The sequence below is a fragment of the Cordyceps javanica genome, chromosome 1 (genome assembly GCF_051103115.1).
Source record: "Cordyceps javanica chromosome 1, complete sequence".
Taxonomy (NCBI): domain Eukaryota; kingdom Fungi; phylum Ascomycota; class Sordariomycetes; order Hypocreales; family Cordycipitaceae; genus Cordyceps; species Cordyceps javanica.
Window position 1 is genome coordinate 1,800,346 of NC_139295.1, and position 25,005 is coordinate 1,825,350.

Sequence of the window (25,005 nt, forward strand, 5' to 3'; positions counted from 1 at the left end):
TATACAATGATTGTTTGCTTGGTAGCTCTAAAACATATGTAACGATGTCTGGGCGACAGCGTCTGGTATCATGGAATCATTTCCCCCCACCCCTCTTTCAAAAGCCGTTTATACTTGAATTTAATCGCTTCGATTTTTTGTCAACTGTTCCGCCTGAAACGATTCGATAGAGCCGGCTTGGACTCGTGCTCGTGCCTCAACTCTAGTGTGTTTTTGAGACGTGACATATCGAAAGGGTCTAACCCTGGTGTATGGCTCTTAACGATTGTCGACGACGTCTTCGTAATGCTCGTTTGGCCGGTGGCGTCGTGGATCAAATGCCGCCACCCTTCCAGCCACTTTTGCATCTCTTGCGCAGCCTGCGGGCTCGCTTGGTCGTGAACTAGCTTTGTGGCCCATTGCAGATGCCGTTCGCGACCCCACAGCCCCTCGTCAAGATCCAATGTGACGGCGGTAATGACGTTGCGTAAGACAGTCGGGGAGACCTCGCCGACGAGAGCCATTTGGTATGCAGCCGCTCGCCGTGCGCGCCGAATCTTCTGGCTCTTGCTGAGAGTAGCGCTAGTCGAGTACTGGTCGCTAAGGAAATCGACCAGTTCCATCTTGGATTCGACTGTGCCGCCCTCGGCTTTAATTGCTCGCCAGGCAAATGATTCCGCCTTGGGATACCTCATAAACTTGCGAAAATGGTCTTGCTTCGTCCCCGTTAGACCTCCGCAAAGTAGATGACTTCCCTGCTGGGTGTCATTCGCAGCAATTCGGAGGGCAATGGCAATGTCCAACTTCCCGCAAGCTCTGGAAACGGCGCGAAGCATTTCAGCGCATGGCGCCAAAGCGTGAGAAGCGATAAGCCCCTCAATGAGGTGCCAGGTCTCGCCTATGTCGGTAAGAAAATCGCATAGCGAGGCTATCGCGGCCTCAGGTCGCTCAGTTGTCGACAATGACTTTATGGTAACTGCCCATCTTTGTGGTAGGCTATCGTGGAAGTTCCAACCGGCGACCCGCTTGTGGGCATCTTTCGAAAGAAACCCGTCGCTGAGTAGGCGAGCGATCGCCAGTTGCCATATCCGATAGCCATTGTGATCCATATATTGCCCCGAGATTTTTTTGTATATAGTAGTGAAAGACTCGGTGCTCAGCTGTGTGTCATACGCTTGTGTGAGAAGCCATGCGAACGACGTCTTCATTTTTGTGTCGGCATCACATCGTACATTCTGAATATATTGATTCATCCTCGAAAATAATGAAATGCGCTGCTTTTCATCAAGGTGACCCAGAGCAGTTCCAATCTTGAAACAGCACCATGGCCATGAAGGATTGCGATGATCTCGTGTCGCCTGGGCCTGAATAAATGTCTTGACATACGTAAAGACTGTATCTTTGGAGATGTCTGCGCTGACGGATTTAGGCATAGAGGTGATCAGCCTGTTGAAACAGCTCACGTCGTGGAATCGACCATTGATGCTTGCGACAAAATTGAACATGGCCGTCCACATCTCGTCTGGCACAGCATCGGGTCTGCTCATCTGTGCAGCCTCCAAGGCTTCAGATACGGAGGAACGAATCATTGCAAATACTTTGGCGCCAACCCGCATATCTGAAATGATCCGGTGCGAGGCCGAATCGAAAGGATCCAGTGCCAACAACATATCCTCCGTAGATATCTGTCCCATGAGAATCCCCTCTTGCACTGTAACGCAGAATGCTTGACAAATCTCCAGGGCAGTGCTCTTATCACTGACAGCGAGAGAGGATATACTGTGTCGCAGGTTCTCCCTAGTAATTGAAAAGCTGGGGTATTCATCAATGTCTTTGGGGGGGAGTATAAAGGGCTTGTCCGCATCTGACATCTCCAGCCACCTGAGGAATTTGCCCCATAGGCTGGATATTGATATCTGGCGTGATCGAATCCGTCGTTCTTTAGAGGTCGTCGGCGCGTACCACTCCAATGTCGCATTCGAAAGTACTTCGATGTGCCAAGAGGGCACAGGGTGCGTGTGCGGATGCATGGCACCAGTCAGGGTTCGCTTCCCAAGCCGCCGTCTGCTCTCTAGTGGCCCTCGGTGTGACATAATACGTCGGCGTTGAGATGTAATACGCTGTGGGTGTCGCTCAATTGCATATCGAAGCATCTTGGTAGTCGTCGGATTGCGGTGGTTGCCAGTCGCGAGACATGCGGCGCGCCTGCATGGCGCATGATATTGCGCGGCCATCGGATCAAGCTATAGCAATCTCGGTTTGGTAGCCATTGTTGCTGGAATCTTATAGTCGCAGTGATGCCAGTTTGCTGGGGCAATCAAAGCAGCCGTCGCTAAGTGGTGATGTGTGCTTCTTGAGGAGCAAGCTTGTAGTCAGCTTCCGCCAAGTAGAAGAAATGTGGAACTTTGGTAAGGTATGGTGAATAGTTTTTCCGATTATCGTTGGATACGGCACTGTCTACATGAAAACATTGGTCGAGAGATGGGTGGAAAAAATGATGACGAGGCCGAGCAAATACTAATTTCCTCCGGTCTGCATTTCTTTTCTTTTTCCACGTGAATTCAGCGTCAGTTGGGCGGTGGCTGATTTGCCTTGATAAAGTTGACCCATCGCACTTCACCAATGTGAACTTCGCATCTACAGAGCAAGTCAACCACATAGCCGAGAGGAAATTAGTATCCCCGTCATTGGCATCATGGCAGGGGTGAAAGTAATGCTGATCAGGAGCCGCAAATATGTACAAACCTGCGCCGCCCCGGCGCAAGAAGACGAACATAACTCGCACGCGAACCGGCTGCCTAGGCTGTCGGGAACGCCGAGTAAAGGTAGGTCGATTCTTTCAGCTGATAGAAGGCCCTCTAATTCCCACTTGCAGTGCGACGAGAAGAAGCCTCAATGTGGAAGATGTCAACGATTAGGATGTGAATGCAAACAGGATACTAGATTCAAATTCTGTCAAGTCTACGAGGCTGTCAAAACTGCAACGCCCAATAGTAATAGTCAGTGGACACAACGAGCGCCGCCCAGCCGGCAAGGCCACACAGCATGTGGAATTCCTGCTACTGGCACAAACCTACTGAGATCAAAAACCACAGGTGAGAGACCTGACGACATTGTACAAACGGCAGGTCCTGCCCTGCCAGGACCTGTAGCTTCAACCTTTCCGCAGGCCCTCATGCCACGCGCCAACCCTGCAGATGCCGCCAGGTTTTATTTGACGACATGGGATTGGCAGTGTCTTTCTCCACTTGCCTCTGTAATTTCGGCAGACAACAATATCTCTCTCAGATTGTCGCCTCTCTTTGCGGATATGATGGTTGCAGTTTCAGCAAGCCATCTCAGCCGGACATCGCCGCAGCGCAGGCTACTCATGGGTCCGGGTATGAGAGAACCAAATTTTCAACCTGATCCGGCGCATGAATCAATAAGCCAAGAGTTCTATGGCTCTGTTATGAAGAAGATGGCACAATGGAGCGAACAAGACTTTGGTGTTCGTCCAATCCTTGGCTTGACTCTCATTACTCTCTTTTGCCTGATTGAGTCGTCAATGGGTTCTTTCCAGAGCTTTGGGATTCATTTTGACGGTGCTACTGAACTACTTCAGAATTATGCTTCAAGAACCCTTTCTCAGGACGGCCTAACGGCTCATCTGCTGAGGCCTCTGGTGGAGATTCAATTGCAAATGTGGTGGCGCAGAGTATATTTCGGCACACTCGAGTTTCACAGAAATAGACCAAAAGTCTCAATCGGTCCCGAATTCAACATTTTAGTAGGGGCAGAGTCTCGGCGAACGTCTATTCTTTTGATATTGTGCGAAGCACATCGCATTAATAATGCGGCTATAATCGCACACTGGGACGTCTATTGTAACGCGGACCCGAACAGCGAGACCGAGGAAACCAGATCAGGGAGGATCCAGCCCACAGTCGAGTTATTTGGTCAGAGAATGAGCAGCGAGAAAGAACGATTGGATGCGTGGCGCCAAGCACATACCTTTTCTCGCGAAGTCGAGGACAGGGAGGCTGCGGTCGCGGCCTCTACGGCGCCACTGCAATTGTGCCCGCTGCATCTAGCATCTCACCATGAGGCTATGGACTTTGCTTACTATGTTGCATCAAGAGTTCTCCAATCATCTGGGCCCCTGGCTAGCTTGTGTGCACAAGGACCGAGGGAGATTCGCAATTCGTACACAGAAGTGGAGTCTTGGATTCGCCTCCTCCTCTGTGTCGTAGCCGGAATGAGCTGGAAAAGCTGTATCCGGTATAATATGTATTCAATCGGTATTACGGGTACATTGCTTGCCTGCCTGCTCCGGTCTTATGATCCCGCCATAGGGCTGTGGTGTGAGGAATGGTTGCAGAGCTGCTCGGATGGTCACAGTTTTGAGGAGGGGAGTTTTCCGCTGCTCCAGACGATGAGTATAATACGTCTCATAAATAGCGAACGCAGTCAAGGACGTGATGTGTTTGGTCTTTTTCAGACTGTTGAAGATGGAGGCGGATCAGGCAAGTCTGGCTCGTATCAAAGCCAAGCCCTATCATCGCTGCTACTATATAGCAGGTGTAGGACTACAGGGCGGCTGCACTCGTATTTCATCTCTATATAAATCCATAACTCCTCGATTACCATCCACTTGCTCTGCACCACACATCAACAACCAGCGGTTCATTACCACACATGTCCGAGTCTACCACCAAGTACCACCCAAAGAGCGCACCGGTGATGCACGCATGGTTGGGGTATATCCTAATGCTTTGGCCGATAGTTAGAGGCAGACAGTCACCAGTGCTGCCAGTAGAATTGCTATCCCACGCGATGATGGAATGCTCTTGGCTAACTCGGCTGACAATCAGTTGGCGGCCGGCCAAGGCCTCCTGCGAGAAGGTCGAGGAATCGACGATGCCCCATCCCTTGTACGCTGCACATGGTTCTCGACCAAGCGCAAGGACACCAGAGGACACTAGTGCCTCTGGCTGCTCCCTCTCACCATTGTTGTACACGCTGCACACTTCGGAGACGACAGAGATGGCAATTTCGTCCTCGTAGCCACCAAGATTGGCCCTAGACTTGGTCGCAAGCTGCTGAACATCGAGAATGGAATACACACCGGCATGTAATTCAAGGCTGGTCCGGATACCATGCGAATCTCCGTCGGCGACAGCTTTTATTGTGGCGTAAAGTGAGTGGGAAGCGGACGACACTTTCCCGCCTTCCACGATGAGATTCTCAACGGATGAAACCTGAGGGGAAGCACCAACGCTAATGACAAAAGTCTTACTTTTCGGAAATAATTGAGCATGTCTCGCCAGAGCGTCCATACAACCAATTATTTCTCCCTCGAGATTCGCCATAGCTTGGGCAGGAGTCGAATCATTGTAGCTGAGACTGCTATGAGAGTACAAGCCGATGAAGTCGACAAGTCCCTTCTCGTCCAGTGTGACAAGATCTTGCAAGAGACCATCTTTGTTCATGCCCCATGGAGGAAGACCCGCTCGGTGATAGCCAGTGTCTACCTTGAGGTAGACACCAACAGAAAGTTGGGCCTCGCCGTGGAATTGAGACAAATGCTTGAGCTGGTCGGCATGATCTATCAAAACGGAGAGACAATTTGCTCCAAGTTTCCGCCCAAGCGCAGCCAGGCGACTGACTTGGGATCGAGGCAGAGGAATGCCGTATAAAACGTTTATATGACGTCCTTGCTGTTGGTATTCTGCGAGGAGGGGTAACAGGTGCTCGATCTCGGCAATGGTCGAAGCGACAAGCTTTACGTGCTTAGTGTCGCCAACCTGCAACCTTGTACCTTCGATAGTCTATTATTGCACAGGTTAGTCGGGACTCGACTGGAAACTTGTTTTCATCGTCCTGTTACCTGCCTTGTGTGTTTTGATGTGGGCTCGAAAGCCAACACCGAGAGCTTCAGTCGCTGTCAACAGCGACTGACAATGGCGTCGCATTTTTGCCCGGTCAAGAACCAGGGCAGGTTTGGGCACTTCGTGTATGCTTTTGCCAATATAGAACTGACGCAAGCTCTCCTCGCTCGGGTTTAGACGCTGAGGGACAAACATGCTGCGTACTCTGGGCGCGGCCAAACAAGTTTACGGAGATGTGTAAGGCAGAACTGGGAAGTTTCTCGCCACGGTATAAATACATGAATTATTTGGGGGTTTCCCAACTTCTGAGCTCCGATATTCAATTCATACGTACTGTTACGACCAAGAATCGCGCTATACCCAATGAAGTGCGCGAGAACGATGAGGCGTCAAGTGTGGTGGAGACATCGGTAGATACCAGTCGGCGATGATGCAACTACTGGTAAAGCATGCTGTCCGAAGTCAGGTGTAGGAAAAAATGCAAAGCTTTTGCAGAGCGATTTTTAGCCTGGGCCTATGTAAAACGCCAGCTTCTCAACTATATAAGTTGCGCCCGTGAGCATTGCTCAACTCAATGTGCTGCGCTGCGCTCGCTGCAAGTTCTCCGCCCAGGCACAGCATACTCAGACCGTTGAGCGATCATCAGCAAGAAAACTATGACATCTGTCACTGGTCACACTACCGACGCGAGCTGGCGCCCCAAGGTCGTTATATTTGACCTTTTGACAGCTCTTCTGGACTCTTGGAGTCTTTGGAATGCCTCGACGCCTTCAGGCACGGAAGAGGAAGGTCGTCGATGGCGGGCACGATACCTGGAGATTACCTTCCGCCAGGGAGCATATGCGCCGTATGAAAGTCTCATGAAGCAAGCTGCGGCCGAAGCCGGGGTCGCGGCTTCGGCAGCAGAGGTTTTGCTGAGCAACTGGTCCAGCCTTGAGGCATGGCCAGAAGTCTTTGATGTGTTGCGGCGGCTCAAGGCACAGGGCTACCGGCTCGGCGTCGTGACGAATTGCTCCAAAGCACTGGGCAATATTGCAGCCGTCCGGGCGGGTACATCGGGAACTGGCGAGCAGCTCGTCTTTGACACCGTCGTCACGGCTGAAGAGAGCGGCTTCTACAAGCCCGTAAAGCAGGCGTACGATGCAATTCTGGGAGATATGGGCGTCAGCGCCGACGAGGCGCTGTTTGTGGCGGGGAGCGCAGGCGATGTCCAAGGGGCGACGGATGCGGGCATGAAGGTAGTTTGGCACAACCATGTCGGGCTAGCGGCGAAGGGCAGTGCGGTGCCATTACGGGAGAGTCGGTCGCTGAACGACGCATTGAAGGGATTCATCTAAAGCAGGGCGACAGCTCATACATAGGCAAAATAGTCTGTGCTTGCTATAAGGAGTCGGGCCTCGGGCGATGGCGAGCAGACGTCTGGAGATGGGACTATATAGCGCCTGCATAACGATGAATGGAGAATGGCAATTGAGGTAGATTGGGCGACAGGGATGCATGCGCGGAAGCTGGGAAGGTTCCTGATGAGTGATGTGCGGTGCGTGCTGGAAGAGGAATAGCAGCCTCGAGAGGTGGGAGAAGAAGGGAAGCGATAAGTAGAAGAAGTGGAGGCTGCAGTGGCAGCGGGGAGGGGCTCAGCTCAGGGGAAGTGGTATTTGACGGTACTAGCAGTACGAAGCTGGCTTGCCAGTTGGCCGCATTATTTGTACAAAAGAAAGAAAAATCAAGATGTTCTCCTCTTATATATGCTCTTATGCAGTGACTAAATTTCTTACTTTTTATGTATATTATTAGGCAAAATAATTATCTGGCTTTACTACATGTGCTTGCACCTACCTCCTTATCAAAACAGCTGCGTGAGTCTTGTTAGTGGCACAATTAGTCCGCAGTAGTTGGTACTAACAGGTGATTTAACTTAGTGCCTACTACTTACCACCTACTCCGTACTTAGGTAGATAGGTACTTGTCAGTGCTAGGTAGGTCTACTGCGTAGTAAGTACTGATTACTTAGGAGTGCTTCCCCCCCTTGCCGCCTCCTCCGGAAATTGCTGCACCTCACCACAACCCCAGTACATGTGCACTACTTACCGGCCGGACCAGGATCAAAGAAAACAAATCGAAAGCTGGCCTCTTCCAAACCTCACTTACTCTTTCAACCTGCTAAGCGCCACTCAGGGACTTGATCGTTGGTTTGTGGGTTGGTTGTTGCTGCCAATTGCTCTCCCCAGGTCTGCTTTTCCGTGCCGTCATCATCTATCACATTCACTACGCATCTCGTGATTGCGACCATGGTAGATCGCACCTAAAGACCTAAAGCTTGCTTTCGACATTGGCGCTACGTACCACGCTCCCGGACCCGTCAAGTGCCTGTGCGGTCGCGGCATCACTTTCAGGCCAACTCTGATTCCCTTTGTTTATACATGATTTGCCTGTATTCAATGGCCGTCGAGTGCGTCTAACACTTCGCTACATTCCTTCACTTTCCTTTCCCCTCCACCAAACGCCATTTCTCGATGGATCCTGTCGTCTACCAAGAGTCGCCTCTGGCCGACTACCTCAAAGGTCAGTACAAACCGCTGGCCTCGCAGTCTCACGGCTTCTTGCGCTGCATGCGCCTATTCATACGACGATTCTTGACTGGCTAACTCTACTTTCCAGACGAGGACCACGAGTCGCAAGAAGGCTGGGCTGAAGCCGACAGCCAACCCGAGCGGCCAAATTCCACCGCATCCGACATGTCGCCACCCGCCAGCCCATTGCAATTTGCGCCCACAGGGAGACCTCTCGTCAAGCAGCGGTTTAGAAACATGGCGCCGACCCCGCTGCAGACCAGTGATCATGCCATCAAGCCGCTGCGAGCGCTGCGAAGAAACTACTCAGTATGGAATCTGACCACCCGGAACCCTTTCGCGCTGCTTCTCTAACCTCTGAATGTCAGGCCGCGGTCGCTGCCAGCATGGATAGGGTTGATAACGAGAAATTCTTAGAACAATTTCGATATATAATAATAGCATCTCAGCTGCTCAGCGGACATACAGTTGCGGCCCGTCGCCATGCAGGGGCTCAAGGCCTCGGCGCGGTAGTGGATAGCGACCAAGCGCTGCTATCAAACGAAGGAATCATCGCATCAATATTAGGTGCTTTGGCTATCGCCGCGGTTCTAAGCTGGATCTTTGGCCACAGAAAGGATTCCTACGTCACCAAGAACCGCCTCATTTTTCTGGTGGCCTTGCTTGTGGCGTCTGGTGCCCTGGGCAAGGTCTACGTTCGACGGCAGTGGCTTCACTATCGAAGAGAGCAGTCCTTGTCCGAGTTGAGCGGCTTCATCGTCAACTCGCACGAATTCGATAGTGTTGTCGAGGCTACGCTAGCCCTAGTCCAGGAAGTCGAGCTGGTCTCGCGAGGATACAGAATGTGCGAGCGCCACCCCCTTTGCAAATACTTAAGATGGACTGACAACCCAAGCAGTAGCGCACCACTTCCACCAGTTAGCCGCATCGAAGACCGATCTCAGAGCCGAAAGTGTCTTCGCCTGAGGAAGGCATTACGTATAGGTTTGGCCGAGATGCTTCAGCAGTACGACAGGCTAGCGACCTTGATTCAAGGCTTCTCTGAACAGACCGAACTGGAGAAATACTACGACATGTACGACATCAGTGACTTTGACATTCAAGATGCTCGCCAAGGCTACAGCGAAAACGAGTTTGAAGACTCAGAGTCATTGCGCACATTGAAGATTCTGGCTGCCCGATTCTATACTGAGCGAAAAATGTTCCTTTGTGCCATGCTTGCCCTGGATGCTAGCGGAGAAAGTAATGGTCTGCTGCGCTGGACTGCCGCAGTAGAGGCGTTGCAGGAATTGAACAAGACGACCAAGGCTGCGTGCAAGAAAATTCAAGATATACTCAGCGAAGAGCAGTGTGAGTAACGTTCACCGAGCTGCAATATTTCTTCTTCCTAACCGCGTTTGCAGCATTTCCCGTCCCACCGACACCTAAAATTCCCCTGACCCCGAACCGAGAACGCTGGCGCGCACAACTACGGAAGCTCGCATCTCTCTCCACTGGTATTCGCGGCTTGCAGGCCAAGCTGCATCTGCTGCGGGAAGAGTCCGACAGGGCTCTTGATGACTCGAATGATATCTCGGAATTGGGGCCGAACTTGATGGCCCAATATGATTCAATCGGCGTCGACCTGAAAGAACTGATGTCCGCATGGGAGGAAGGCAAGAATGCACTGGCGGTTGGTATCGATAGAAACGAGAAACGACTGTCGTCGATGAGCACGCTGATGTCACCACGCAGCTCTATGAGCGGCATGACAGCCGCTGAAGACGGCAACGCGGCGGATGCGTTCAAGGCACTAACGGGCGAATCGCCCACGCGCTCAGAAAAGGAGTCTCCCGTGGCAGACCCGGAGGTTTTCGAGGCAGTAGCCATCCCGAGACCCCGAAGTACGCTCACTAGAGAAGAGCGCTTAACAAAGATGAGAGATGACCGAGAGCAGAAGGCGCAGGCCCGTCAGCAGATGGATGCCACGCGAGGCATGTTGCGCGAGCTCGAGACTGTCATCAACCTTCGCCCCAAGAATCGCCATAGCACTCCGCCTGAGAAATCATCAAATCGTGTGGTCTCGATGTAGGCTAGCGGCATGCATATTTGTCCTCTTCTCCACGTTCCTTTCAAATGTTCGACTCCTTTTTCTCTGCACATAGCATTTGACTTGGTTTTTTTTGTTCTTCTACACGGCGTTTCGGTGGTTGATTTTTGTTTCAACCTAACGTATAGAAAAAACGGTATGGCGGTATCGAGCTACTGGATTTTACGGCGCAATCCTGCTTTTTCCTTCTTCTTCTTCTTCTTCTTCTTTCTTAACTACTTTCCTGTTTGTCAATGCGCTGATCGTTGACCGGGTAGTATTGCGGTAATTGGCCGATTTGATAGATGTACCAACAGTATAGGGATAGGCCAAGCAATGTGTATGGAGGCCTACATATCTACAAATTGAATGTGTTTCTATTATCATTGGCGGCGCGACCATGAGCACGGGTATGCGCCGGGGGACTCTTTATATAAGATTGAACTCGTGTCTTTGATCCAATAGTATCCTGCTTTTGTATAGTCTTTATTGCGTGAAACTATAGAGCTATCCTCGAAATTAAAAAGTTGAAATTGCAAAGCAATTATTTGTTATACACGCTACTTACATTGGGCTCGCAGAACGGCGCCACCCTTGAAAGAGATGCCCCGCGGCGCGTGAAATTGGCGTCGGTGCAGGCAAGACATGACCCCGCTACGACGCGTCTCCCTTATCCACCAGAGCTCCCGCGTGTTAAGTGCCTGCTTGAGCGCTGGGCACTTTTTTGCACACCCTTCCACCTTCCTCTTCCTCAATATTCACCGCTTGTCGAACCTTTTCCCTGCTTCTGCACTTCTGCTGCATCTTCTTGGACTTCTTCTTTCATACTCATATACTCACGTACACCTATTCACATAGACCAGTTAGTCCGCTCGCCCGCCGCCCTCTTTGCGCCGACACGCGTGAAGGGCTGCAACCGCAATGGTCCAGGCAGATTGCGTACTGACACGAATCTTTGGTAGAAATGTTGGAGGCACGACTCGAACAAGCTAGCATCCTCAAAAAGGTAATTGTGCTCTTTTCCGATGCGGATTTGTCGCCTGTCCGCGACCGCCGCCGCCGCCTCCACCTTCCGCTCTGCTAACCCCCGCACGCGCACAACCAGGTCGTGGATGCCATCAAGGACCTCGTACAGGACTGCAACTTTGACTGTAATGACTCAGGCATCGCCCTACAGGCCATGGATAACTCCCATGTGGCGCTGGTGTCGATGATGCTCAAGGCTGAGGGCTTCTCACCGTTCCGCTGCGACCGCAACATCGCGCTGGGCGTAAACCTGACGTCGCTAACTAAAGTACTCCGCGCCGCTCAAAACGAGGATATCCTGACGCTCAAGGCCGATGATGCGCCCGACGTACTCAACATTGTGTTTGAGAGCAGCGAGAACGACCGCATCAGCGAGTACGACCTCAAGCTCATGGACATTGACCAGGAGCACCTTGGCATTCCCGAGACCGAGTACGCCGCTACTATCTCGATGCCCTCCGCGGAGTTCCGCCGCATCTGCACCGACCTCTCTGCCATGTCTGAGTCGGTCGGCATCGAGGCCTCCAAGGACGGCGTCAAATTCTCCTGCAACGGCGATATTGGCAACGGCTCCGTTACGCTTCGCAGCCACACCAACGTCGAGAAGCCCGATCTCAACGTCGATATTGAACTAACGGAGCCCGTCTCTCTCACATTCTCCCTCAAATACCTCGTCAACTTTTGCAAGGCTGCCGGTCTGTCCGGTCAGGTCAAGATTTGCCTGTCGAGCGAGGTGCCACTGCTTGTCGAGTACAACCTGTCAGGCAGCAGCTACCTCCGTTTCTACCTCGCTCCCAAGGTAGGGACCAAATGTCTTTATGATTTACGAGTGATCTAGATGCTAACTGGCTGTCCTACAGATTGGTGACGAAGAGTAAAAAGTGACACGGACACGAATGTGGTAAAATCCACGATCGAGGGACGGACGGAATAAAGAAAACAAGGAAAGAAAGAAATGACAACGTACGAGGTTACGATACAGGCGTTGGGCACGGATTACACGGTGAGACGCGTGTCTTGGGACTTTGGCTTGGGACAATGCACATACTGGCTAGAAATGAGGACCAGCTAAAGCAAGATTCGAAAAACCGACACTAGTGGCGAAGATGAAGATTTGAGGGCATCAATGTTATACGAAGATGCTTTCTAGATAGTCACTATCTTTGCTCATTTTCTTGGTGAGATGAGTGCCCCCGCGTTCTACGTGGTCTCACATGCTCTCACGATAATAATGAAACTTGCGATATCAAATTCATATTCTGCTGAAGGGTGTGAGTGGTGCATATCTGCTCGAATTTGAATCAAAGATGAATTGTCGCCATAAATCGGCGAAATACACGACCGCAACCGAATACACGACCACAGCTGGCTGCAGACGCCGCGGTCCGTGATTCCCAAGTCTCAAAGGCTCACTCTATCTTCATACTCGAAAGCTCGGGCAAGAGTCGCAATGGCTGATTCTTGGTGAGCCCCTTGCGGCACCTCAAACAATATTTCAGCTCAGCCGAAGCATCATGCAGCTCTGTCGCAGATCGACGTGATCTCATCAGCGACAGAACATATGACAGACCCTTCACAGGCACTTGTAGGTGATGAGCAGTTCTTGCGGCACCATTTCAATATATTGCAAAGAAAAAGAAAAGAAAACGAGGGCTGAAAAAAACTCTGGATCAATCCCAAATTCAGCCACCTGTTCTGCGAAAGTATTTTTTGGAACAACATTATAAAAAAAAAAAGAGAGATTTGCTTCACGTCTCCAAAATAAACACGTATTTATCATCTACACAAAGTATGATTGATTATTATAACTAATCTATTCTTTGCCGATATAATACCTCTATGAGCCAAGGTAGAAGAGGAACAGCCGGGAAAGTCTGGAGGGAAAACTCGCCTTCACCAATACGTCACCTTCAGTAGTACTTTCTTCACTAGGTGCCCAGAAGGAGGCAGACGAGGGGGATCAACCGACCTAGATAGGTAGCTGTGAATCACTATCATGGTACTCGTATGTTTGGCTACCTAGACTATACCTACCTGAGTATTGGTTGATGTGGATAAAACCCTAGACAGTAGACAGAGGCGCTGGTGAGCGAGGGGTACTCGGCGTATCCACAAACCGGTATTCCAGCTGCCCGCAAATAGAGCTTCCGTGTTTTGGCTGAACAGCCGCGTGACTTTAACAAACGTTTCTTTTTCTTTTCCTTTTTCTTTTCCTTTTCTCCCTTACTGCCCTTTCTTTTCCTGATATTTTCCAACCTTGTAGATCATCTTATCCACAAACACCGAAGCCTGGCGCGATTTGCCCGCCCGCGGACAGAAACATGTCTGCCGCTCCGATTGTGCCGCCGACACGGGTTCTGGCCGTTGCCAGCCACGTGAGTCTTTTTGCATGAGAAAGCCTCGCAGTCCAAGTCAGCTACTAAAACGACAATGACAAAACCCAGGTTGTCTCGGGGTATGTTTCCGGAGGGGAAAGCCCAAGTAGAAGAGTGTAGATTGCGGGGGAAGGGGCTGACGCCTCGACAGCTATGTCGGCAACAAGGTTGCCGTCTTCGTGCTGCAGTCTCTGGGCTGCGACGCGGCCGCCCTCAACACCGTGCAGTTCAGTACGTTTGCCAGCCAGCATCGCAAAGATGCATACGAGCGAGCCCATTTACAGGCGGAGAAACCTGACATCCTGCAGGCAACCACACGGGCTACAGGCATTGGACAGGCACAAAAGCCACCGCGCAGGAAATCAGCGACCTCTACCGCGGCCTCAAGGACAACTACATTAATGACTTTGACATGATGCTGTCCGGCTACATCCCCGGCGCCGAGGGCGTTCTCGCCGTCGGCGAGATTGCAAAGGAGCTCAAGGAGACCAACAAGGAGCAGCCCGGCAACTTTTTCTGGGTGCTCGACCCGGTCATGGGCGACAACGGCAACTTGTATGTTGCCGCCGACGTCGTCCCCGCGTACAAGTCGCTGCTCTCCTACGCTGACCTGATTATCCCTAACCAATTTGAGGCCGAGTATGCTTCCTCTCTCTCCCTCCCCTCCCCCCTCCCTTATCTCCCAGTTGCGAGGCATTTTTAATGCCGCTTTTGCTCCTTTTGCTGACCAGTGCCATGCGTGTCCGCCCGCCCGCAGGCTCCTCTCGGAAGTCAAAATCACAGACATGGACAGCCTGGCCGCCGCCATCCAGGCCTTCCACGAGAAGCACCGCGTCCCCCACGTCATCATCACCTCGGTCAGCATCTCCTCACCCGACATCCCCGAGGGCCACCTCTGCGTCGTGGGGTCCACCATGACGTCCGCCGGCCGGCCGCGGCTCTTCAAGACCGTCTTCCCCAGCATCGACTGCTACTTTTGCGGCACCGGCGACATGTTTGGCGCGCTCGTCACGGTGCGCATGCGCGAGGCCGCCGCCGAAGCCGCCGAGGGCGCCGCGACCGCCGGTGACGTCCATGTCACGTCCCGCGCCAGCTGGTTGAGCGACGACGCCGTCGCCGCCGTCGACCTGCCGCTGGCCCGCGCGACGGAAAAGGTGCTCGCGAGCATGCACGAGGTGCTCACGCACACCAAGGATGCCATGCAGGGCGTCGTCGACCGCACGCTCGCGGCCATGACCGAGGAGGAGCGCCGCGGCGACAAGCAGAAGATGCTGGCGGGGAAGAAGGCGGCGGAGCTGCAGCTTGTGCGTAACCTAGACTGTCTCCGCGCGCCGCAGAAGACGATTGAAGTCCGTCCGTTTTAGAGAGGTACTGCTCTTTTGGGAGTTCACGGGGCTTATAGAGATTATATCGGACACGGCGCGGATAAATGAGACAAGGTATACATAGGAGCTTCTTGGACGGCTTGTCCCCCCTTTTTTTTAGAATACTATTCATGATTTAGATCCTCTCCAAGTCTCGTCTAATGCATTGATCGACTTTTGCTTGTCCTTGTTCCGGCGTCCCGCTTGTTCATTCATGTCATCAGGTTTTGCTTCCATTGGAAACCAGGGTCATGCTCGTCGTTATTTCTTGTCTGTTACTAGTTTGCGTTGCCGTAGCCGGTGCTGCCAAAGCCGCCCGCACCACGGACGCTCTCCTCGAGCTCCTGGACCTCGACCACGTCCGGCGTCACGATGCGCTCCAGGACGAGCTGCGCGATGCGGTCGCCCTCCTTGATCGCGTAGTCGGCGTCGGCGTGGTTGAACAGGAGCACCTTGACCTGGCCTCGGTAGTCGGCGTCAATGACGCCCGCGCCGGTGTCGATGAAGTGTTTTGAAGCCAGGCCGGAGCGGGGGGCGATGCGGCCGTCTGGTTATTTGAATCAGCACATTGTCATCGTTGAGGGGGCAAGGTAGAGACGGAGAAGTGAACACGTACAGGTACCGGCGGGGACGGCGATGCTGATGTCTGTGTCGACGAGCACCTTGCCGCGCGCAGGCACAGTCGTGTCCTTGGCGGCGTAGAGGTCGTAGCCCGCGGCAAAGGCGCTGCCCCGCGTGGGGATGCGTCCGGCGGGAGACAGCTTCTTGACCTGCAGCGAGGGAACCTGCTCGGCGGGCATGGCGGTGTCAGCGGGCTCGCCAGTCTTGCAGCGCTTGGGGGGAGGGGAGGAGACGGTAGGCTCGGGAGCGGAAGACATTGTCGAAAGCCAAGGTTGATTAAGTACGGGGAGTTGGGGGCTTCTTGTGGCCCAAGGTCCCTTGATAAGAGAGGACGCGTGACGCGAATCGAAAGCGCGTTGCTCGCAGCATTTGGTGCAATGTGGTTTGCTGGGTGGGGAATCGGGCGGGGGAGAATATGCGAGGGGGCGTGTTTGATTCAGTTGTTGGTCTTTTTTTTAAAAGAAGAAATCTTTGAGTGATTGACTGATTGATCAATGAACACAAACTCGAGAGTGGCACTTTTAAGAACTGTTAGTCTTTTGTATGGCCAAGCGCAGTTATTTTCGCAAGATGGCCGATGTTCTAATTGTATTTTCTGGCGCGTAATTGACACCATGCTCCACATCCAACACAGCCCTTTCAAGATGTATTGAAAAGAGTGGTTATCAAACTTTGTATTATTTAGCTGTGCGTAATTCGCCGTGTGTGATGATTATTTATGGTACTTGGATGGTCGTAGCTTTTCATCGGATTTCCTACTCGATGCATCTTCGTCCTCCTCACTTTCCGCGTCGTCCAGAGCAAAGTACTCTTCGTTGTCCTCGTCTCTCCAATCCGTCGCCATGGCCTTGGATTTGGCCTGGTCCTGTTGGGCTTTTCTCCTGGCAATATACACGATTACCCCTAGTGCCATGAACTCGGTCGCAATGAGAAATACCAGTACAGACAGTCCCAGTCTTCCCAGACCGAAGAGCATCGAGCCTGTGACGACGTTCGCCCAACCGCCAACCAGGATGCCCCAGCCGAGCGACATGTGGGCGTACGAGACCCAAGTACGGCGTCGAATCTTGACAAATTGCACATGATGCCACCAGCCGGAGACTGCCTGCGCAAATAGGAGCGCAAACACGGCCAGGCCAACCTTTTGATGCTCTGAGCCGAGGAGATTTCCGCGGCTCATGTAGATCCCGAGTGCGGCGCCAACTGTGGCAAAGGACATGGCGGAAGCTTGGATTGCCCAATGGTACTTGAACGCCTTGGCCAGACCGGAGCGAATGCCGACGACGCCGAGCGGGAAGAGAGCAAGGAAGGCAACGAGCATAACGAAGCCATGAAGGTAGGCGACGGGACGTGATGCGAGTCTCTGAAAGAACGAAGGCCTTTGGACGGAAATATGTGAAGTACTCGTGTTGATCCATTCCTGCTCCTCGGAGATAGCTGGGGGTCCGGTGGCGTGATGGGTCGAGGCAGCCTGAAGATTGGCGTAGAAATGACCCCAGCCATTGATGCCAACGTGTTTGCGTAACGGCTGGTCCCATGCGTAAGGCGCCATGTCCTCAAATTCGTTGTAGGCCCAAATCATGGATTGCGACGTGGCCTCGGCGTCGACGGCGTGGCCCTGCCACTTGGTGCAGCCGTAGCAGGCAAACTGGACCAGGCCTATATGCGTGCCGTTGTCGCCAGCCTTCCACTCGCCGGCGCCGATCTGCTGCACGAGCACGCCGTGGTTCTGGTCCGGATCGACCTGCGAGAGCACGTCGGGCTGCGAGTGGCTCTGGCCGATCTTGACACCGCGGGCGCTCACGAAGGGGCCCTGTTTGGTGATGGGGTCGCCGTAGATGAGAAACATGAGCGAGCCAGACATGACGGAGCCGGACCCGATGCCCAGCCAGCCGGCGCTGGCGAGCGTCTCGTTGGCGGGCCGGCTCACCTCGACGGTGACGAGCATGTCGTGCGCCGACGTGGAGTGGTTGTGGTACATGTTGGCGGCCAGGCAGAATCGAGGACCATGGGCGTCCCAGCCGTCGATGCAGAATTGCGCGATAGCAGGGGTCTCGTCGTGGTGCTCATCGTCGCCATGAGGGTCTGCGTTTGCTGTGATAGGGGAGCTCAGCGCCGTTATGGCGAGGGCGGCCTGCCAAAGCTGCCGCATCCGCACCATGGCCGTTGCTGTCTGCTGTGTGCTGCTGGACCGGTATTGAAACGCGCGACGCAGTCAAGCGATGGCTACAACAAGGCGGGTGATGTAGATGCAGCAAGCAATCAAGTGAGGGAGGAATGCGGTATGCCTTCTATGCCATGGTGGCACCAACCAAGTTGCCAAGGTAGGCGGGCTTGGGTGTTGCCAGCCTCGCTCATTAGCCAGGCAAAAAGCAAAAGGTGTCGCCCGGAATCTCCGGGCAGCTGGCCCGCGGTTCGGCTGGCAGCGGGGTAGGCACCTAATAAAATAGTTACCTGTAGGAAGGACCTACTTTGGATACCTATGATAAAGGAGAGAGGTGCAGCGGGCCTATAATAGTATTCTCGAGCTATTCACCACGTAATCGCCTACGGATTACGGATTATTTATACGAGCTTGCTAATGCACTGTGAGTGTGCATATCAGGACAACAGGCAGGCAGGCAGGTGGGTACCTACCTACTTGCCTAGTGAAGTACCTGGTAGGTACTGGGGTAGGTATGTAGTACCTCGTTAGGCAAGTAATCCGTACTCGTCAAGCACTGAAGCTACCTAAAAAATACCCCAAATAATCGGTACACGCTCCTCCAGTGGCTGAACCTGCTGACCATCCAGGTTCTAAGCAAGCATTATTAGTGGCTGACCGACATGTGGGCGCTGCATTGTCACCCTTCATTACCATGCACTGTCATGGCTCGATGAATGTGCTGTAATCTATACATTGCGACTGTTCGGCTGGCTTTTCAGCGGTCATGTTGACAAACTTGCTTCCAATGTGCGCACAAGTTGGCCGGCCATTTCGGGGGACTCAATAAGTAGAGTAGAGAGGTGCGGCATCATAACCAGCGCAATCGTGCTCACGCAGGCTGGCAGGCGCTGCCATACCGCGATTAGGGAAATTTAGATGGCTAACAACTAGGCCTACTTTGGATGAGCTCATTTCCTCACTCCATCACAAGAAAATTAGCAGGTACCCAGAAGCGCAACAGAGTTTCTGGGCTGATTTGCATCATGTCAAACGCGCTGGAGGTGGACATCTCTACTCAGTGGCTGTACCACCGCCATCATCATCATAGTTTTGGAGATGACAAGCATATTTTGGGTCAAGGGTTGAACTCTCGAAAGTTTGTCGCAATGATTGCTGGCTGGAGAGGTCAAGAATGAAAGACTCAAGGCCAGCAATAGTATCACCTAACTGAATGGAAACGTGGAAAAGATGGTGCCAAACCGCTGGAAATCATATGAAATTTCTCATTGTAAAGATTGAGACGGAGTGACAGTAGCCCCGCGAGACCAACTTACTGGGTAAATAGGACAGCTGCAGCCTTGCCCCCGGCCTCCTCGGCCTCCTCCCCGGCGGCGTCGGCAGCGTCGGCAGCGAAGTGCGGGCGTGGGCTCGGCTCCTACCGCAGCCCTTGACCGTTGCCAAAACCCCAGCCGTTGCCTCGGAGTGGCGGGCCCTACGATGGCGGGAGCATGGGCGTTGAAAGAAAAATGGAGGTATGCCGATCACAGCGATGAAAGAAAGAGATCGGCGGTTGGTTTCGGGCGGTGCCCCCGACGGCTGCTTTGAAGCACGAGCCAGGCGGACTTTCTTCAGTTTTCCTATGGACTGATACATACGAAGCTCCTTGTTCGAATTTTGCGACTGATGGCCCATTCTGCGATCGGGGAGCCGTCGAATAGCTAGACGGGCCAGAGACATAGATGCGGAAATCTCAGAAAACGGCTGACGACTGCTCAAACAGCCAGCCCACGCACACACTTTGCGCGAGAGAATAAGAACCCTCGCGTGGTACTCAGGCTGGCCTACCAGACAGCTATCCGCAACTATACCCATGGGCGTTTAACTCTCGAGGTACTGAAAACCGCCGTACGCGTAAGCGTGGCACACAGAGCTTCTCGCGGTGCCTGCGCCGGCTGAATTAACCGGTGGCAGTTCCGTGGCCGTAACGCGTAGAACTTTCCTTGGTGCTTGCGCTGGCCCGGTACTCTTCTTACTCTCGTCAGCCTCGCAGGCAGCACCCTCGCAGCCTGTGCCGGAGCGGTAGTGATTATTATAATCGGAAGACATCTGAGTCGACTTTCTGGATAAAAAAAATGGTACTACTCAGGCCGAGATTGACGAATTTCTTGCCAATGAGTAGATATTGAGATGCGGCATGTATACCTTGGTTGCGCAGGTAGCCAATGTTGGAAACCTAGAGGGTGAATTACAAGAATGTCGAACGTCACAGCCTCCAGGGTCACACTTCTTTTCTACTTGGCATTTTGGCACAAGTATTGAGCGGGTGCTGGAACTTGGCTCATATACGTTGAATAGAGCCCGTTCCTGGGTTGTGAGAGTTAGGTCTAGGAACAATCTTTAGAGATTGGGTTGAGAGAAGTTGTGCTTGTCTCATCTGTGGGTGCGTGGCAGTGACGTGTTGCATGCTATTGTTACGGTCGGTCCCTCCCGCTGTTGTCCTGGCCGAGTATTTAATTAAATAACTACGGATACTTAGGTAGGAATTGATTTAAGTTCCCCGTCGGTACGTTGCGAGGTCCTAGCGGACACGTGTCTCTGAAGACATTTTTCGGAGATTAGCGTATTACTTTAAATGGAAATGGTTCAGTATCTGTTAGCTTACTGATAACTATAATCTACTCAGTACTCGTCGACAATTGTTAGATTCTCGTCTCATTTATTTCCTTGCGAAATGAACGACTTTTGCTCCACCTAGCAAATGGACTCTGAAGGTAGCCTCAGGCAACCCCTTTGCCCCTCTCAACGGCAGCCTGCCTGCCGTTGGCCTGAATCGCCGGGTTTGGCGTACTCTTTCCGTCTGTTCACTTACGGCTTTTTGGTGGTTACAAGCGAGTGTATTGGAAACGGCTCTCATGCGTCGACATGAGGCATACATTCAAAGATCCCCCCTATTGTCTCAATGTGACCCGTTCCAACGACGCGATAGGGTCTACATGACTCGAACTCGGTGATAAGTATTTTCAGCCCTGAAAACAGGGGTACGGGTGGGTGGACTGTGAAAGCGGGTAACCGTTCCGACAACAGCCTGACCAGAAATTTATAATGCACAGCATGGAAGAGCCTTGTTCCCACATTCACCGTGACATTTTATCACTGTGGCATGATCTGTAGAATGGCGACGTCTAGAAAATGGCCGCTCATGGTGCTGCTAGCAACCGGCAGCTTGCTCTTCATGCTCCTTCAACGGCCGCATTTCATCAACCCTCGGCCTCTGGCCAGGGGCGAGATTGAAAGAAAAGTCAGCGGTCTTCTCAACGATATCAACAACAGCACTCTCGGGGTGAGAATTCTCTGCAGCACCAAAACAACCCATCTGTCGGTTTGACGAAAACGTTGCTAATGCCCGATTCGGTAGTTCGAGGCCGTCTTCGTCATGGGTCTACCCGACCGCACAGACAGACGAGATCAGATGGTTTTGCAAGCTAGCCTCAGTAACATCATGTTTGAGTTTATTGACGGCCCCCGCGGAGAAAACATCAACCCCAATGCCATCCCCATGAGCGAGGCAGGTGACACCCTCACGGGTGGCGCTCTGGGCTGCTGGCGCGGACACATGAATGCCCTTCAAGAGTAAGCTCTTTGTACCTCACTGCAGGATTGCCTTGTATCTTTGAACCCGAGCTGATCCAGAGAAACAGAATTGTTCGACGGAACCTCACCACCGCCCTCATCTTGGAGGACGACTCTGACTGGGACGTCCGCATCCGCTCCCTGCTCATCGACACAGCCCTCTCGACCCGCGCACTCACCCAGCCGCTGCTGAACACCGCGTCGCATCCGAGATATGCTGACCCGACGTACCCCGAACCAGGCAGCAATGGTACCAAGAATATTCGCGAGTTCACAATAGACAAACTGCCACCGACGGTAGAGCCCAAGATCTCACCCTATGGCGACGAGTGGGAGATGCTCTGGCTGGGCCATTGCGGCGTAAGCTGGCCCGTCTTGGACAGCGACAACTTGCCCTTTGGTCGAGTCTTTAGCTACAACGATGCGAGTGTTCCGCCAAAGGACGCCCTATACTCGCTGTCCAACCCATACCTTCTCAAGGACAACTACCCGGCCCACACACGCGCCGTCCACCACGTCGAGGACGGTGTGTGCTCCCTGGGCTATGCCGTCTCCCAAAAGGGCGCTCGTGGTTTGTTGCGCGAGCTTGCACTGCGCGAACTCACCCACCCTCTCGACATTGCGCTACGGCACTACTGCAAGGGTATGCAGGGCCGCCGCAAGCACAAGTGTCTCGCTGCGCAGCCGCCTCTGTTTAGCCATCACAGAAATGTTGGCTCCATGAGCTCGGGCAGCAACATTGGTGACCATGGAGAGGGCTATCGCAAAGAGGCCAAGACAGACATGGTGCGTTGGAGCGTTGCCTTGAACGCGGACAAGATCATGGATGGCAACCAGGACTACTCAGATGGCTTTCCCGATCCGGAGGGGATATAGGCATCATTGTATTATCACTCTTATTACTGTAATAACTGTTTCTTATATCATATCGCCAAGTAGGCTTAGATCTGGGTGGGCGGACTGGTCGGAGCACAGAATACAAGAATCTAATCCAAGGCATTGCCATAGCATAGACCTTTGTCAAAAGTCTCTATTACCGTCCTTTTTTAACATTATCATACATCTCTGACAAGTTCGCACATCATTCTCGACCTGGCTGCAGCCAGTGATCACCAGAGGACAACCTATACGTCTCGCTATAACACTAGCCCTTCCCTGGGGAAAGGTGCGTCGGAAAGCTGAGCCAATTATGCACGAGATACAAGATGGAACGACTTGGATGAGGTATCTTGCGAAGAATTTGGAGTTGGATAAATCGAGAGAGATGAACCGGAACAATGAACCGGAACAATGAACCGGAACAATGAACCGGAACAATGAACCGAGCCAGCTAACCAGGAGAAGGAACTAGATGACGTGGAAGTAGGCAAAGTAGAAGAGTGAACTAGAAGTGAAGGAGGTGAACTGAAAGAACGAGTCGGAAGAGACAAAAAGCTGGATTGAACGCTCCGTACGCAATCTGCCGATAATGCCATTATAGTAGTTGATCATTGATAATTATCTTTGTTGATTATGTATCGTCGCCATTGTCGGCGGTCCCTTTCCCACTCATTCCTCCAATTCTCTCCCAAAGTCAATCAGTTTGATGCGTGAAATGTCTTTGGGGTGGTACTGTGCCACTTTGGATCGTATCAGGAACCGAACAGCAGCAGACTCGCGCCCAATTGTTACGTACGCGTCCTCTGTATTACCCGCTGCCTCCGTCATGTTGTTGAGGAGCTGCTCTGTGAGCCATCGCATCTCCTCCGTCGCAGCTTCTACGTCGTTCAGGGGTCGTTTTCGTGAATTGCTCCCGGCCCCCGAGCGACGGGCTCCAGCGCCGTCCCCCGTATTGCCCCAAATCTCATCAATGCGCCGCTGCCCCTTTTCATGGATAGCGTCACCTTTGCCGCCCCTCCTCAACTTGCCTTGTGCAGTAAAGCCCGCGGCAAGGTCGTTGGCATCAACATCCATCAAGTCTCCTACCACCGGGCCGCCCATTTCTTCCGCGACAAGCAGCGGCGCAAGCTCACGCTGCATAAAGGCTAAAAGATCAATCATGAGCTGCCGTTTCCTTCTACTATAGTCCTTGGCTTTCTGTTTGAGCTCTGCCCTCTTCTCGTTAACGGCGTCGCCATGTGTAATGTCCGCATTCGAATTCAGCTCCTCTTGTAATGACAATATTCGCGCCGTGAGGGCCTCGTGGATGAGGTTTTGGTCCTTGAGGGCCGCACGGTCAGCCTCCAGCTGCTTATTTTGCGCTTCTTGAGTATTGGCTTGCTCCTCTATCAGTGCATTGGAAGCTGCAATGACGCTATGCGTTTTGCGCATGGCTAGTAATGAAGGCAGTAAAGAGCTTGCCATGGGGACGAATGGCTCGGCATCCGTGACATCGTCAAATGCGGCAGTAATAACCTTGACTTGAGCTATTGGAGAGAGGACAGCCTCTTCCTGCGAGGCACGCAGCTGATATATGTTAGAAATATGTGATTGTATTGTGAGTCGTTGACGTACTCTATTTAATTGCTGCTCACGTTCCCGTACTTCGCGCCGTAGCTCTTTAAGTGTGTATTCAAGATTGTTGGCATGAACGCGATCTTCAGAGGACGCCATGCCAATACTAGGGTGGTGAGATGTCTAACTGGGGTATTTCAACGATGATTTATTAGCAAGGTTGCGTCAAAACCTGTATTCCATTGGTAACCGTTCTACATAGGCCACCAAAAGCTCCAAATCCATCAGCGCGCACCGCGTCGACCTCTACTGTTCGATCTGAGTGCGTGGTAAGATTTCGCACTGTATTTCTTTTTGGCCTAACTCGCCCTGAACTTGGGCACTTTGGTGCTGCTCAGCGCCAGTAGCAACGTGCCTCGTTTGCCCGGTTTCGCACTGTCCCCACCAAGGAAGGCGCGACCCTCTAGCATACCCACCTATCACGTGACAAAAGAGATGGGGGCGCAGGTAGAACGGAGTTTGGGGGATTTCTAAGGAGGTCTTCTTCCATTTGCGACGCGCGACATTGCTTCACCCCCAATCATCGCCATCCTTCACCTCACTACTTTGAGGATTGGGCTTCCCGCATCCTGGCACTAGTGTCGCGAGTTGTATCCCACCGGCTGCCGATCCTTTCGATTCGCGACGACGCCCGACGGACGACGGTCGAAAAGATCCTTTCCTACGAGTGTTGCGCCATCGATCACGATCGGAACCACCGCGCCTCCAGTGTGCACCTACGACAGGTCGTCTTCGCCCTGCATATACAGCCGTGCACTTATTCGTGACACCAAGCGAAGCATTGCAACGAGAGCTTAGCAACAAGAAGGAAAGAAATATCAATAGGTTTGAGCTGAGCGCTTGCCTCTTCCATTTCCAAGAGA

General features: G+C 52.6%; 10 protein-coding genes across 10 annotated transcripts; 5 read left to right on the top strand and 5 right to left on the bottom strand.

The window, feature by feature from the left end:
* Nucleotides 1–140: 140 nt before the first annotated feature.
* Nucleotides 141–2,009, bottom strand: V2A60_000561 (uncharacterized protein; the record flags this gene model as incomplete). Its single annotated transcript, XM_083251930.1, has 1 exon — nt 141–2,009. One exon carries the CDS (start codon nt 2,007–2,009, stop codon nt 141–143), a length of 1,869 nt encoding a protein of 622 aa, XP_083108056.1.
* A 2,592-nt stretch (nt 2,010–4,601) lies between these two features.
* On the bottom strand, nt 4,602–6,044 carry V2A60_000562 (uncharacterized protein; the record flags this gene model as incomplete). The annotated part of the gene is made up of 2 exons (XM_083251931.1): nt 4,602–5,789; nt 5,886–6,044. 2 exons carry the CDS (start codon nt 6,042–6,044, stop codon nt 4,602–4,604), a joined length of 1,347 nt encoding a protein of 448 aa, XP_083108057.1.
* A 461-nt stretch (nt 6,045–6,505) lies between these two features.
* On the top strand, nt 6,506–7,186 carry V2A60_000563 (HAD-like domain-containing protein; the record flags this gene model as incomplete). The annotated part of the gene is made up of 1 exon (XM_083251932.1): nt 6,506–7,186. The coding sequence occupies one exon, from the start codon at nt 6,506–6,508 to the stop codon at nt 7,184–7,186; it is 681 nt and encodes a 226-aa protein (XP_083108058.1).
* Nucleotides 7,187–8,362: 1,176 nt separating this feature from the next.
* V2A60_000564 (Mysoin-binding motif of peroxisomes-domain-containing protein) lies at nt 8,363–10,490 on the top strand (the record flags this gene model as incomplete). Its single annotated transcript, XM_083251933.1, has 5 exons — nt 8,363–8,411; nt 8,508–8,728; nt 8,788–9,263; nt 9,318–9,769; nt 9,823–10,490. The coding sequence occupies 5 exons, from the start codon at nt 8,363–8,365 to the stop codon at nt 10,488–10,490; spliced, it is 1,866 nt and encodes a 621-aa protein (XP_083108059.1).
* Nucleotides 10,491–11,451: 961 nt separating this feature from the next.
* V2A60_000565 (proliferating cell nuclear antigen) lies at nt 11,452–12,391 on the top strand (the record flags this gene model as incomplete). The annotated part of the gene is made up of 3 exons (XM_083251934.1): nt 11,452–11,529; nt 11,593–12,312; nt 12,374–12,391. The coding sequence occupies 3 exons, from the start codon at nt 11,452–11,454 to the stop codon at nt 12,389–12,391; spliced, it is 816 nt and encodes a 271-aa protein (XP_083108060.1).
* A 1,443-nt stretch (nt 12,392–13,834) lies between these two features.
* V2A60_000566 (Ribokinase-like protein) lies at nt 13,835–15,252 on the top strand (the record flags this gene model as incomplete). The annotated part of the gene is made up of 5 exons (XM_083251935.1): nt 13,835–13,888; nt 13,958–13,968; nt 14,040–14,119; nt 14,197–14,527; nt 14,646–15,252. 5 exons carry the CDS (start codon nt 13,835–13,837, stop codon nt 15,250–15,252), a joined length of 1,083 nt encoding a protein of 360 aa, XP_083108061.1.
* A 278-nt stretch (nt 15,253–15,530) lies between these two features.
* Nucleotides 15,531–16,130, bottom strand: V2A60_000567 (bifunctional dITP/dUTP diphosphatase; the record flags this gene model as incomplete). Its single annotated transcript, XM_083251936.1, has 2 exons — nt 15,531–15,799; nt 15,869–16,130. The coding sequence occupies 2 exons, from the start codon at nt 16,128–16,130 to the stop codon at nt 15,531–15,533; spliced, it is 531 nt and encodes a 176-aa protein (XP_083108062.1).
* A 455-nt stretch (nt 16,131–16,585) lies between these two features.
* On the bottom strand, nt 16,586–18,034 carry V2A60_000568 (cytochrome and DOMON domain-containing protein; the record flags this gene model as incomplete). The annotated part of the gene is made up of 1 exon (XM_083251937.1): nt 16,586–18,034. One exon carries the CDS (start codon nt 18,032–18,034, stop codon nt 16,586–16,588), a length of 1,449 nt encoding a protein of 482 aa, XP_083108063.1.
* A 3,157-nt stretch (nt 18,035–21,191) lies between these two features.
* Nucleotides 21,192–22,525, top strand: V2A60_000569 (glycosyltransferase family 25 protein; the record flags this gene model as incomplete). Its single annotated transcript, XM_083251938.1, has 3 exons — nt 21,192–21,359; nt 21,435–21,649; nt 21,718–22,525. The coding sequence occupies 3 exons, from the start codon at nt 21,192–21,194 to the stop codon at nt 22,523–22,525; spliced, it is 1,191 nt and encodes a 396-aa protein (XP_083108064.1).
* A 672-nt stretch (nt 22,526–23,197) lies between these two features.
* On the bottom strand, nt 23,198–24,241 carry V2A60_000570 (uncharacterized protein; the record flags this gene model as incomplete). Its single annotated transcript, XM_083251939.1, has 2 exons — nt 23,198–24,094; nt 24,143–24,241. The coding sequence occupies 2 exons, from the start codon at nt 24,239–24,241 to the stop codon at nt 23,198–23,200; spliced, it is 996 nt and encodes a 331-aa protein (XP_083108065.1).
* Between the last annotated feature and the right edge of the window lie 764 nt (nt 24,242–25,005).